This window comes from Mus musculus, chromosome 16 (genome assembly GCF_000001635.26).
Source record: "Mus musculus strain C57BL/6J chromosome 16, GRCm38.p6 C57BL/6J".
In the NCBI taxonomy this organism is placed as follows: Eukaryota; Metazoa; Chordata; class Mammalia; order Rodentia; family Muridae; genus Mus; species Mus musculus.
In genome coordinates this window covers 14,420,479-14,434,462 of record NC_000082.6, presented here as the reverse complement: position 1 = coordinate 14,434,462, position 13,984 = coordinate 14,420,479, and the positions used below count along the sequence as shown (strand labels likewise).

General features: G+C 43.2%; 1 protein-coding gene across 4 annotated transcripts in view; it reads right to left on the bottom strand.

Moving 5' to 3' along the window:
* Nucleotides 1-13,984, bottom strand: part of Abcc1 (ATP-binding cassette, sub-family C (CFTR/MRP), member 1) — a 113,426-nt gene that overhangs the window by 40,416 nt on the left and 59,026 nt on the right. For all 4 annotated transcript variants that reach the window (XR_003951767.1, XM_006521839.4, XM_017316888.2 and 1 more), the window contains exon 12: nucleotides 11,203-11,406. Coding sequence is in view for 3 of the 4 variants with exons in the window: in XM_006521839.4 (XP_006521902.2) it covers nucleotides 11,203-11,406 (204 nt within the window). In the remaining variant the exon portion in view is untranslated. The remainder of the gene's footprint in view (nucleotides 1-11,202; nucleotides 11,407-13,984) is intronic.

Genomic DNA, 13,984 nt, shown 5'->3' with positions numbered 1-13,984 from the left:
CTCCCAACAGGCCAATCGACAGGCAGGAAGCACACTGATGGGTACCAGAATCAGTGGAATGAGAGAACAGAAGTAACTTGTAACATGTATGAGGTCTCCTAGTGGGTAATGGAAACCCTTGCTGAGCATGCTCAGATCTACTAGAGAAACTGAGACACTATATGCTCACGTGGAGCTACATCTCAAATATGAAAAGCTTGGAGAGGGGAGAGGGGCCCGCAAGGGGACTCGGCAGGCAAAGGCACGCACTTTCCACCAAGCCTAAAAACCCAAGTTCCATCCCTGAAAACTCATGTGAAAGCACAGAACCTACGCCCACAGGCTGTCCTCTGACCTCCACATATGCACCATGCATAGTGTGCTCGCTCTCGCTCTCTCACATACACACACACAGAGAGAGAGAGAGAGAGAGAGAGAGAGAGAGAGAGAGAGAGAGAGAGAGAGAGAAGAAGAAGAAGAAGAAGAAGAAGAAGAAGAAGAAGAAGAAGAAGAAGAAGAAGAAGAAGAAAACAACTATCTAAAGCCAACGAGCTCTAATATAAAAGCCACAGTCTTGGTCAGCACAGGGCCTACTGGATTTACAGAAGTTGTTCTACCACCAGTCTGACTCTTTTTCCAGTCATGTTTGCTCTCAGTCTCCCTGTCAGGCTCTGAATCTTATGTTCTCCAGGAAGTGGTCACATAACATCTATCTGTTAGCTGAACTACTAGGTTTTGGGAGTCACTCATTCGCCCACCTATACACAGGTACCATGTAGATATCAGTATGCTAAGTCCCTGCTGATCTGCATGCCAAACTCTGATCAATAGAGTGCCACATAGCAGCATTACTCCAGTGGCTGGAAACTACTTTACAGAGGAATCCAGGCCAAATAAGAGGCAAGCAGCTTACAGATCACCAGAGAATATCCAAAACACTGGCTTAGAAAATAACACCGAGTGACAGACCCTAGGCTCTAACCCCAGAACAAGAGGCAAGGCATCTCTGTACGCCACACCTGTCTTCTATCACTATAGGTGGCTATCACCCATCCTTGAAGCCAGGAACCTGCCAGCGGAAGGCTCCATAGCACAGACCACATATTTTCTCCTAATGTAGGCAGAGACTGGGCACTTTGGCAGCACCCAGGTCCCCGCTGACAACTGGCTCCAACTGTTTCTTGCCAAAAGGCTCAGCAGACTCCTGGGAGCCCAGCATTTTCAGCCTTTGCTGCTACTGTGGTTTCAGGGTGAAACCCCTCCACAGGCTCATGTGTTAGGAGCCCCGTTTTACAAATGGTACCATGTAGACATGGAGCCTTTGGGACACCAGGCTTAGCTAGCTATACTGGCTTCAAGGGTAAGCTTTCCAGCTTAGCCTGGCCTTGCTTCCGGATCCACCAAGATGGACGAGAGCCATGCTGAAAGCTCTCAGTGTGCCGCACAAGCAACACTATCCTAGGAACCATAGTAGACTAGCATCTGTGATCAAAGTCAAGACCTCCTCCATTAAGTTGCCTCTGTCCGAGATTTTTGTCACGGCAATTAAAAACGTATCATATACCCAACTCAGTCAGAAACCAAGGGGCAGGTTTGAAGGCAGGTCCAGAATCCTTCTCTCCAGTACTTTCTGGCTTTGGAATGGAGGCAAGGAAAAAAGATCTTTGAAGGCCAGCATGTTTATTAACAGCCTAGAACGTTTTATTAAAAAGTATTTCAGGCCCATCGTCAGTGGCCTAAGACCATGTGTCCAGTGGTACTGCCGCATACATTCTAAAATTACAGTTTTGTAATTATTGCCTATGTCTGAGATGTCAGCTCTAGGAGGGAGTCTGTGGACAGCCTGTCCCTGTTCCTCAGAGGGGCCATGGCTATCACTTAGTACCCTGCTGTTCATAACAACCAGATCACATAGGAAGTTCTAAAGCGTGGAACATTGCTCAGGTAAACCTTGTCACACACCCCCATTCGCCACACACCTAATCCTCAACAATGAAGACTTCTGCAGTGCCTCCAATCACTATGTCAAAGTAAAGAGAATGAAATGCAAGGTGCTTCTGTGTCTGAGAAAAGTGTGGACCCTGAGAAAGAGGCAGCTGACAGGGTACGGAAGGATGGGTGACTTGCCCATGTCAGAAGACACTTTTTTGAGAGTTGTAATCAAACCCAGGGTCTTGAGCATTGAGTAGTATAATTCTACTAGAATACATGAAACTCTTTGAAAGATTTGTCTTATTTTTATTTATCTGTGTGTATCTCTGTGCATGTGGCACACATGTGAGTGTCCACAGGGATACAGAGGACATCACATGCCCTGGAGCTCCAGACGGCTGTCAGCAGCCCACTTTGGGTATGGGGACTAAATTCAGTCCTCTGGAAGAACTGTTCATCAAGTGTTTATAAGTGCTGTGTCATCTCTCCAGCCCTCATAAAGGTATTTTTAAATATGTATACCCTTAGACACTGTTTTCTAAAGATGCACACCACGATCTCATTGAAGCAAAGGACTTGTCATAGCAAAGATGTCAGGGACACCATGCATCCACACTTTAGAACTTCCTATGTGATCTGATTGTTACTGTGAACAGCAGGGTACTAAGTGATAGCCTTTAGTCCCTCTGAGGAACAGGGACACACTGTCCACAGACTCCCTCCCAGAGATGGCATTTCAAACACAGGCAGTAAAGAAAACTAATTTTAGAACAGTGCTAGTGGACACATGGTCTTAGGCTACTGACAAGCCATAGCTTGCAATCAGTTAGTATGAAGAAGTCACTGGTTCCCTGGAGTCTATCAGTTATGGTATCAAATAAGCAGTTTAGTTCAGATAATATTGTTTATACTTAGACATGTTTATGTGCACGTGTATGTGAGTACATGTAGAGGCCATTTTTTAGGCACTGTCCACCTTGGTTTCTTGAAACAGGATCTGTCACTGGCCTTGGAACTCAGCTAGACTAGACTGGCTGGCCAGGGAGGCAATGAATCTGCCTTTCTCTGCCTCACCACTACTCCTGGCTCTATTGTTTAACATGGGTGCTAAAGATCAAACGTTGGTCTTCGTTCTTGTAACGTGAGTCCTTCACTACAGAATCATCACCCCACCCTAGCCCTTTCCTGTAAGACTTTCTCAATGAAGAAAGCTGATAGCACAGGTTTGCATTCTGTAACAGATGGCTAGCTGGACCAGCCTCGGGGAACTGCCAAGGGTGCAATTAAAGAGGGATGAAGGCATCAGTCTTAGAGAGGGGTGATGAAGAAGACCTTGCTCAAATGGCAATCTTTTAGCTTCATGGTGACAAGGACAGAACCCAGGATATCATACCTTAACAAATGCTTTGCTCCTGAGCTAAACCCTAGCACCAAACTAGCAGCCTTTGGAAAAGGGTTAGGTTCTGGCTCAATGGCAAAGGCACTTGTTGCCAAGACTGACAAGCTGAGTTCAGGCCCTGGAGTGCACACGTGGAAGGAGAGAATTCTGGTTGTCCTCTAGCCTCTATATGCATGCTACAGCACTCATCTTCCCTACACACATGCACAAAAACACAGAAGTTTGATTTTTAAATTTTATAAATATTTAGGTTAAAAACACAAGAAGGACTACTGGTTCAATGTTGTAGCTGAGGAGACTGGAGTGGTTGGTGTGTCAAGCTCTGTGTGCTACTGCTGGCTGCTGTAAGGGGAGTTCAGGCAAGCTCTGAACCGCTATATGAAACTTCAGTGAGGCTGTCTGTACCCAGGAGCTGAGGCTATTCCACAGCCTCTAAGCACAAATCCTGCCAGGAGAGAGTGGTATCACTCCTGGGTCAAGAGGTGAGATCTCCTAATTTCTCTCTAATAACCGTAAGGAGCAGGGCCAGCCAGGATTGTGCAGGGCACAGGGACAGTGGAGCAGCTGGAACAGGATCCTTCCAGTCAACATTTGCACCTAGAGCTTGGGCTGTTCCACAGCGCTCTGTACACAAGCTCTGCCAGGAGAGACATGGTCTCCCAGGAATGGTCTCACACCCAAGCACGGAGGTGAGATAGCCACTTTTTCTCCAGTAACTGTCCAGGGCAGGACCAGCGAGGAGCACACAGGGGACAAGAACAGCGGAGCAAAAGGGACAGGATCCTTCCAGTCCCCATCTGCACCGGTAGCTTGGGCTGTTCCCCCAGGAGTACAGACATAGGCTTACAGGTCCACAGGAGAGACAAGCTCCAACCAGAGACAGCAAGACCAACCATCATGAGAGATAACCAGATAGCAAAAGGCAACAAAAAACATAAGCAACAAAAAACAAGGCTACTTGGCATCATCAGAACCCAGTTCTCCCACCACAGCAAGTCCTGGATACCCCAGCACACCAGAAAAGCAAGACTCTGATTTAAAATCATATCTCATGATAATGATAGAGGATTTTAAGAAGACCATAAATAACTCCCTTAAAGAAATACAGGAGAACACAGGTAAACAGGAAGAAGACCTTAAAGAAATCCCTTAAAGAACTGCAGGAAAACACAACCAAACAGGTGAAAGAATTGAACATGACCATCCAGGATCTAAAATAGAAACAGAAACAATAAAGAAATCACAAAAGACAACTCTAGAGATGGAAAAACTAGGAAAGAGATCAAGAGTCATAGATGCAAGCATAACCAACAGAATACAAGAAATGCAAGAGAGAATCACAGGTGCAGAACATACCACAGAAAACATTGACACCGGAGACTTCAAGTTTCTGTCTGCACCTGGAGCTGATCCTCTGCCACAGGGCTCCAAACCCAAACAGCGCCAGAGGAGAGCTAGCCTCCAAGGAGTGAAGACAGCCTTTGAGTGGGACCACCACCGCTGCTCAGAGGAACTGACCCGGAACCCTCAGGACACAGGAGCCAAGAAGCTGCCTGGGACAGGAACCTTCCCGTTTCTGCTTGTGCCTGGAGCAGGTCCTCTGCCACAGGGCTCCATACCCAGGTGGTGCCACAAGAGAGCAAGCCTCCCACGAGTGCAGACAGGCCTGTAAGTCCAGATAGGACCACCACTGCTGCTCAGAGGAACCATCGCAGAACTGTCAGGACACAGGAATTGAGGAGCACCAGGGGACCAGTTTCCCTCTGCACCCAGAGCTGATCCTGTGCCACAGAGCTATATACAAAAATAGCAACAGGAAAGAGCAGGTCTCCCAGGAGTGCCTACACACCTGCAAGCACAGGTAAGACCACCATTTCTCTTCAAATTCCTGGCCCAAGAAGGAACCTCCCAGAGCCATCAGGACACAAGAACCAAGGAACAGCTGGGGACAGGATCCTTCTGGTTTCCACCTGCACCCCAGAGCTGACCCTGTACTGTAGCTCTCCATAACTAAATTCCTCCTGGAGAGAACTGGTCTCCCAGGAGTACTGACACACAGGCTTGTAAACTGAGCACAAAAGCCACAGTCAGAGAAAGCAAGACCAGCTAACACCAGAGATAACCACATAGCAAAAGCCAAGTGCAAGAACACAAGGAACAGACACCAAGGCTACTTGGCATCATCAGAACCCAGTTCTCCCACCAAGGGAACCCAAGTTACACACCAGAAAAGCAAGACTGTAATTTAAAATAACATCTCATGATGATGATAGAGGACTTTAAGAAGAACATAAATAACTCCCTTAAAGAAATACAAGAGAACACAGGTAAACAAGAAGAAGACCTTAAAGAGAGAACACAAAAATCACTTAAAGGATTGCAGGAAAACACAACAAAGCAGGTGAAGGAATTGAACATAACCATCCAGGATCTAAAAATGGAAATTGAAACAATTAAGGAATCACAAAGGGAGACAACACTGGAGATAGAAAACCTAGGAAATAGATCAGGAATCATAGATGCAAGCCTCACCAACAGAATACACGAGATAGAAGAGAGAATCTCAGGGGCAGAAGATACCATAGAAAACATTGAAACAACAGTCAGAGAAAATGAAAAATGCAAAATGTTCCTAACCCGAAACATCCAAGAAATCCAGGACACAATGGGAAGACCAAACCTAAGGATAATAGGTATGGAAGAGAGTGAAGATTCCAAACTTAAAAGGCCAGAAAATATCTTCAACAAAATTGTAGAAGAAAACTTCCTGAACCTAAAGAAAGAGATGCCCATGAACATATAAGAAGCCTACAAAACTCCAAATTGATAGGACCAGAAATGAAATTCCTCCTGTCACATAAAAACCAACCACAAGATGCACAAAACAAAGAAAGAATATTAAAAGCAGTAAGAGAAAAAGGTCAAGTAAAATAAAGGCAAACCTATCAGAATTACACCAGACTTCTCACTAGAGACTATGAAAGCTAGAAGATGATGGGCAGATGTCATATAGACACTAAGATAGCACAAATGCTACCCAGGCTACTATACCCAGCAGCAAAACTCTCAACTACCATAGATAGAGAAAACAAGATATTCCATGACAAAACCACATTTACACAATATCTTCCCACAAATCCAGCCCTGCAAAGGATCACAGATGGAAAACTCCAACACAAGGAGGGAAACTACACCCTAGAAAAAGCAAGAAAGTAATCTTCTTTCAACAAACTCAAAAGAAGATAGCCACAAAAACATAAAAATAACATCAAAAATAACAGGAAGTAGCCGGGCAGTGGTGGTGCACGCCTTTAATCCCAGCACTTGGGAGGTAGAGGCAGGCGGATTTCTGAGTTTGAGGCCAGCCTGGTCTACAAAGTGAGTTCCGGGAGAGCCAGGGCTATATAGAGAAACCCTGTCTCAAAAAACCAAAAACAATAAAATTTTTTTAAAAGGGGGGGGGGATAACAGGAAGTAACATTCACTATTCCTTAATATCTCTTAATATCAATGGACTCAATTCCCCAATAAAAAAGACAAAAAGACATAGACTAAGAGACTGGGTACGTAACAGGACCCAGCATTTTGCTGCAGAGGAAATGCACCTCAGTGTCAAAGACAGACACTACCACAGAGTAAAGGACTGGAAAACAATTTTCTAAGCAAATAGTCCCAAGAAATAAGCTGGAGTAGCCATTCAAATATCGAATAAAATTGACTTTCAACCAAAATTTATCAACAAGGTTAAGGAAGGACACTTCGTACTCATCAAAAGAAAAATCTACTGAGAAGAACTCTCAGTTGTGAACATCTATGCTCCAAATACAAGGGCACCCACATTCATAAAAGAAACTCTACTAAAGCTCAAAGCACACATTGCATCCCACACAATAGTAGTGGGAGACTTCAACACCCCACTCTCATCAATGGACAGATCATGGAAACACAAACTAAACAGGGACACAGTGAAGTTTTGTATCAAATGGATTTAACAGATATCTATAGAACATTTCATCCTAAATCAAAAGAATATGCCTTCTTCTCAGCACCTCATGGTACCTTCTCCAAAATTAACCATATAATCAGTCACAAAACAGACCTCAACAGATATAAGAAGATTGAAATAATCCCATGCCTCCTATCAGATCACTATGGATTAAAGCTCGTCTTCAATAGAAACAAAACCAGCAAAAAGCCCACATATACATGGAATCTGAACAATGGTCTACTCAATGATAGCTTGGTCAAGTAAGAAATTAAAAAAGTAAAGACTTTTCAGAATTTAATGAAAATGAAGGTACAACATACTCAAACTAATGTGATACAATGACAGCAGTCCTAACAGCAAAACTCATAGCTCTGAGTGTCTCCAAACAAACTGGAGAGAGCATACAATAGCAGCTTAACAGCACACTTGAAAGCTCTAGAACAAAAAGATGGAAGAGGAGTAAACTGCAGGAAATAATCAAACTCGGCTGAAATCAACCACGTGCAAACAAAAAGAACTATACAAAGAACCAACAACCAGGAGCTGGTTCTTGGAGAAAATCAACAAGATACATAAACCCTTGGCCAGACTAACCAAAGGGCAGAGATAGTATCCAAATTAACAAACTCAGAAATGAAGCCACAGTTATGCTAATACCAAAACCTCACAAAGACCCAACATAGAAAGAGAATTTCAGACCAATTTCCCTCATGAATATCAATGTAAAAATACTCAATAAAATTCTCACAAACGGAATCCAAGAACAAATCAGAACGATCATTCACCAAGATCTAGTAGGCTTTATCCCAGGGATGCAGGGATGGTTCAATATACAGAAATCTATTAATGTAATCCACTACATAAACAAACTCAAAAAAAAAATAGGATCATTTCATTAGATGCTGAAAAAGCATTTGACAAAATTCAACATCACTTCATGTCTTGGAAACATTAGGAATTCAGGGCTCATAACTAAACACAGTAAAAGCAATATAGAGTAAACCAGTATCCAACATCAAACTAAATGGAGTGGAACTTGAAGCAATTTCACTAAAATCATGGAATAGACAAGGCTGTATTCTCTCTCCCTATCTATTCAATATAGTACTTGAAGTTCTAGCTAGAGCAATTAGACAACAAAAGGAGGTCAAAAGGATACAAATTGGAAAAGAAGAAGTCAAAATATCACTATTTGCAGATGATATGATAGTATACTTAAGTGACCCCAAAAATTCTACCAGAGAACTCCTAAACCAATTAACTTCAGCAAAGTGACAGGATATAAAATTAATTCAAACAAATCAGTACCCTTGTTATACTCAAAGGATAAACAGAGTGCGAAAAGAAATGAGGGAAACAAACATCCTTCACAATAGTCACAAACAATATAAAGTATCTTCGTGTGACTCTAACCAAACACATGAAAGATCTGTATGTTAAGAACTTCAAGTCTCTGAAGAAAGAAATCGAAAAAGACCTCGAAAAAGAAGATGGAAAGATCTCCCATGCTCATGGATTGGCAGGATTAATATAGTAAAAATGGCCATCTTGCCAAAAGCAATCTACAGATTCAATGCAATTCCCATCAAAATCCCAACTCAATTCTTCATAGAGTTAGAAAGAGCAATTCTCAAATTCATCTGGAATAACAAAAATCCCAGGATAGCGAAAACCATTCTCAACAATAAAAGAACTTCTGAGAAAATCAGCATCCTGGACTTCAAGCTGTACTACAGAACAATATTGGTAAAATTGCATGATACTGGTACAGTGACAGGCAGGTAGATCAATGGAATAGAACTGAAGACCCAGAAATGAACCCACACACCTATGGTCACTTGATCTTTGAAAAGGGAGCCAAAACCATCCAGTGGAAAAAGAACATTTTTAACAAATGGTACTGGTTCAACTAGTGGTCAGCATGCAGAAGAATGCAAATCAATCCATTCTTATCTCCTTGTACAAAGCTCAAGTCCAAGTGGATCAAGGACCTCCACATAAAACCAGATACACAGAAACTCATAGAAAAGAAAGTGGGCCTCAAGCTCATGGACACAGGGAAATTTTTCCTGAACAGAACACAGGCTCTAAGATCAAGAACCAACAAATGGGACCTCATGAAATTACACAGCTTCTCTAAGACAAAGGACACTGTCAATAGAACAAAACAGCAACCAACAGATTGGGAAAAGATCTTTACCAACCCTACATTCAATATAGGGCTAATATCCAATATATACAAAGAACTTAAGGAGTTAAGACTCAGCCAGGCGGTGGTGGTACACGCCTTTAATCCCAACACTTGGGAGGCAGAGACAGGCAGATTTCTGAGTTCGAGGCCAGCCTGGTCTACAAAGTGAGTTCCAGGACAGCCAGGGCTATACAGAGAAACCCTGTCTCCAGGAAAAAAAAAAAAAAAAAAGAAGACTCCAGAGAACGAAATAACCCTTTTTAAACATGGGGTACAGAACTAAACAAAGAATTCTCAACTGAAGAATACCCAATGGCTAAGAAGCACCTAAAGAAATGTTCAACATCCTTAGTCATCAGGGAAATGCAAATCAAAACAATCCTGAGATTCCACCTCCTACCAATCAGAATGGCTAAGATCAAAAACTCAGGTGACAGCAGATGCTGGCAAGGATGTGGAGAAAGAGGAACACTTCTCCATTGTTGGTGGGATTGCAAGCTTGTACAACCACTCTGTAAATCAGTTTGGCAGTTACTCAGAAAATTGGACATAGTACTACCTGAGGACCCAGCAATACCATTCCTGAGCATATAACCAAAAGATGCTCCAACATATAACAAGGACACATGCTCCATTATGTTCATAGCAGCATTATTTATAATAGCCAGAAGCTGGAAAGAACCCAGATGTCCCTCAACAGAGGAATGGATACAGAAAATATAGTACATTTACACAATGGAGTACTACTCGGCTATTAAAAACAATTACTTCATGAAATCCCTAGGCAAATGGATGAAACTAGAAAATATCATCCTGAGTGAGGTAACCCAATCACAAAAGAACACACATGATATGCACTCACTGATAAGTGGATATTAGCCACTTATATAGCTCAGAAATACCCAAGATATAATTCACAGACCACATGAAGCTCAAGAAGAAGGATAAACAAAGTATGGATACTTAAGACCTTCTTAGAAGGGGGAACAAAATATCCATGGGAGGAGATACAGAGACAAAGTGTGGAGTAGAGACTGAAAGAAAGGCCATCCAGAGACTGCCTCACCTGAGGATCCATCCCATATAAAACCATCAAACCCAGACACTATTGTGGATGCCAACAACTGCTTGCTGACAGGAGCCTCATATAGTTGTCTCCTGAGAGGCTCTACCAGTGCCTGACAAATACAGAGGTGGATGCTCACAGCCAACCTTTGGACTGAGCACAGGGTCCCCAATGGAGGAACTAGAAAAAGTATCCAATGAGCTGAAGGGGTTTGCAGCTCCATAGGAGGAACAATCAGTATGAACCAACCAGTACCCCCAGAGCTCCCAGCAACTAAACTACCAACCAAAGAGTACACATGGAGGAACCCATGGCTCCTGCCACATATGTAGCAGAGGATGGCCTTGTCGGTCATCAATGGGAGGAGAGGCCCTTGGTCCTGTGAAGGCTCTATGCCCCAGTGTAGGGGAATGCCAGGGCTAGGAAGCTGGAATGGGTGGGTTGGTGAGCAGGAGGAGTGGGTAGAAGATAGGGGGTTTTCGGAGGGGAAACCAGGAAAAGGGATAACATTTGAAATGTAAATAAAGAAAATATCTAATAGATAGATAGGTAGGTAGATAGATAGATAGATAGATAGATAGATAGATAGATAGATAGATAGATAAACACAAGAAGACATAAGAGCCATTTGTCACTGTGGTACTCACCAGGAAAGGTGTGCACACCCACGTGAATGTGCCTACAGCTGCCAAGTAGGCAGATTTCTTCAGCACCTTGAGCTCCTCCTGCCTGATGCTCATGACTTTGTCCTGGAAGGCCAGCTCCCAGGCGTACAGCTTGAGGACTTTGATCCCATTGAGGATCTCGTTCATCAGCTTGATTCGGTTGTCTTTGCTCTTCATGTGTGCCACCTGCAGAGGGAGGGGAGACCGGCATTCTGAACCCTAGGGACATCTTCAAATAGAAAAGGCTCCTCCCAGAAGATGGCAGAGCTGGTCCTGAACCCCATGTGCCATAATGCCAGTTCTCGGACCATGGCAAGAAACTCAGCCATTATTAATGTTTAAAAGGCTTCAAATCAGGTTGGTTTCGATTGAGAGACCAACTCAAAACTGAGGGATGGAGGTGAGATAAGCCTTGCAGGCACTCTCTTCATTTTTCTCCTCCTTCCTTCTTTTCCTCCCTCCCTTCCTCCTGATCCTTCCCTCCTCTAGCTCTCTCTTCATCAGAGGGTTTTACTCTAGAAGCCCAGGCTGGCCTTGAACCCTTGCTCCTCATGCCTCAGCTTCCTCAGTGTGAGACTGACAAAAGTGTATCACCACATCTGCTATTTTTCTTTTCTCATAACTGATTTCTAGCCACTCCCTGGTCATTAAAACAACCAACTAGCACTGGTCCTGACAAGCCACAACAAAGACATACAGTTGTTAAATACTTTAAAACCATCTGGCTCATCACCCTTGGCAGACAACTTTCTAAGCACTTCAGACATAGCCATTCCCTGCTCAGGCAGTCAGTGGCATCGTCCGTCCTGTGTCAGGGAGCCACACACAACTAAACTAAACCTGAAAACAAAACAGATAAGGACAGTTTTGGAGATAAACCACTCAGGGAAGCCTACTTCATATCCCAAACCTGTTGGCTGGCCTGCTCCATGACATCAGCCTACACAGCCACCCCCCGCCCCATCACAGCCAGGCCACCTGGGCCCATCAGTGCAGCCAAGGATAGCAAACACCAAACAATGGGGCAGAGAAACATGGAAGATGAAGAATGTGGGCTATGAAGAGACCATGATTCATACAGGAAAAGCACCAGGCATAGACACCCACTGGACAGAAACACATGGTGAAAGATGTCACCACTTTACTGCTTTTATGGGATTCCTAAGTACATGGACAAGTAGGTCTCTAGTTCTGACTCCTTCTCTTGGGCTCTTTTCCTTCTATTTGTTTTTCCCAATTTCAATATGTTAGTTTTTGTTTTATCTTTCATTGTTATATTATATTCCCTTAGAAGCCTGTTTATTTTCTAATGAGAGACAGAAAGAGAGTGGATCCAATGGGAGAGACGGTGAGACGGAATTGGAAGGAGTAGAAGGAGGAGAAACCATATCAGGATGTGTTATGTGAGGGGAAAAAATTCATTTTCAATGAAAGGGAGAAAAAGAACTTTTAAAACTTAAACTTAAAAAAAAAATAAAGCCCTAATTATATAGTTAGTTAGAGCTAACTATTATCTGTGAAAAGTTCTATAGGTAAAATGGTGGTGCAAGACTGTAATCCTCATAGTTTGGGGCAGGAAGACTGAAATTGAGTCCAGTATAGGTTATGAGAAAAAGGGGAGGGGGAGGGGGAGGGGGAGAGGGAGAAGTTACTAGAAGAATCCACTCCAGTGTGTTCACAGTGGCCAAGAAGGTAGGACACAGGACACCATTCCTTCAAACCTACACTCTTCTGTAGTTTAAAATTGTTATACTAGAAAAGCACTTACTGTGTTAAAACACTTTTAAAAAACAAAGTGTCTCTCAAAATACAGAGTCAACACAACACATAGTAAGTCACCAATAGAGGGCTGCAGAGACAGCTCACCAGTGAAGAGCACTGGTTGTTCTTCCAAAGGACCAAGGTTCAATTCCAGGAACCCAGATGGCAGCTTGTAACTGCCTATAACTCTAGCTTCAGGGACCTAACACCTTCATATAAACATACACTCAGGCAAAACACCAATGCACATGAAATAAAAATGAATAATTTAAAAAATTAAGTAACCAACATAATAAAAAAAGGTGAAGTTGCTACTTATTTTGCTGGAAGTGGTAGAACCCAGGTCTTCTCTCATGGTGAGCACACCTGGGCTCCAGATACACCCCCTTATTTTACTCTTGAAAGCACAGCAATATGAAAAATGAATAACAGGAAGAGAGGGAGAGAGGGAAGGATGTTGGTTGGTTGGTTGGTTGGTTGGTTGGTTGGTTGGTTGATTCCCAGCTACTACCATAGAGTCTCTGCCTTCCTGCTCAGACCAACTCTAGGGCACTTGCCAGGCACTCTGGTCAAGTCTGCTTGTCAGGCTGAAAAGTCTGTAAGCACTCACGAGGAAAAGAATTTCAAGGAAACTCACCTCCTGGAGCTTTGGCGTTCTCATTAACCCATATGCTCATACCCTATTCCCACGTTAGTCTGGTGTATGGAACTACGAGCTCTCTTTTAGTATTTTATTATAAGTGCCTTCTAACATTAAATTCTGTTATAGTTAAGTCTCCCCAGTGTTCCAAGGTCCCAGAAGCCTATTCAGTAACTATTCAGTTACCTGTTCAGTAACTAATTAAGCATTAAAAAAGACAGAGCCAGTAGCTCAGAGCTGGTCTGCAAAATATTTACTAAGGATAGTAGCAAATCCCGCCCAAACAAGGTAATACCATAAAAGAGCCAGGGAATCCCACTGAGATAAAAATCTTCAGTCCAGGCTGCATTGCATATTAGAAGC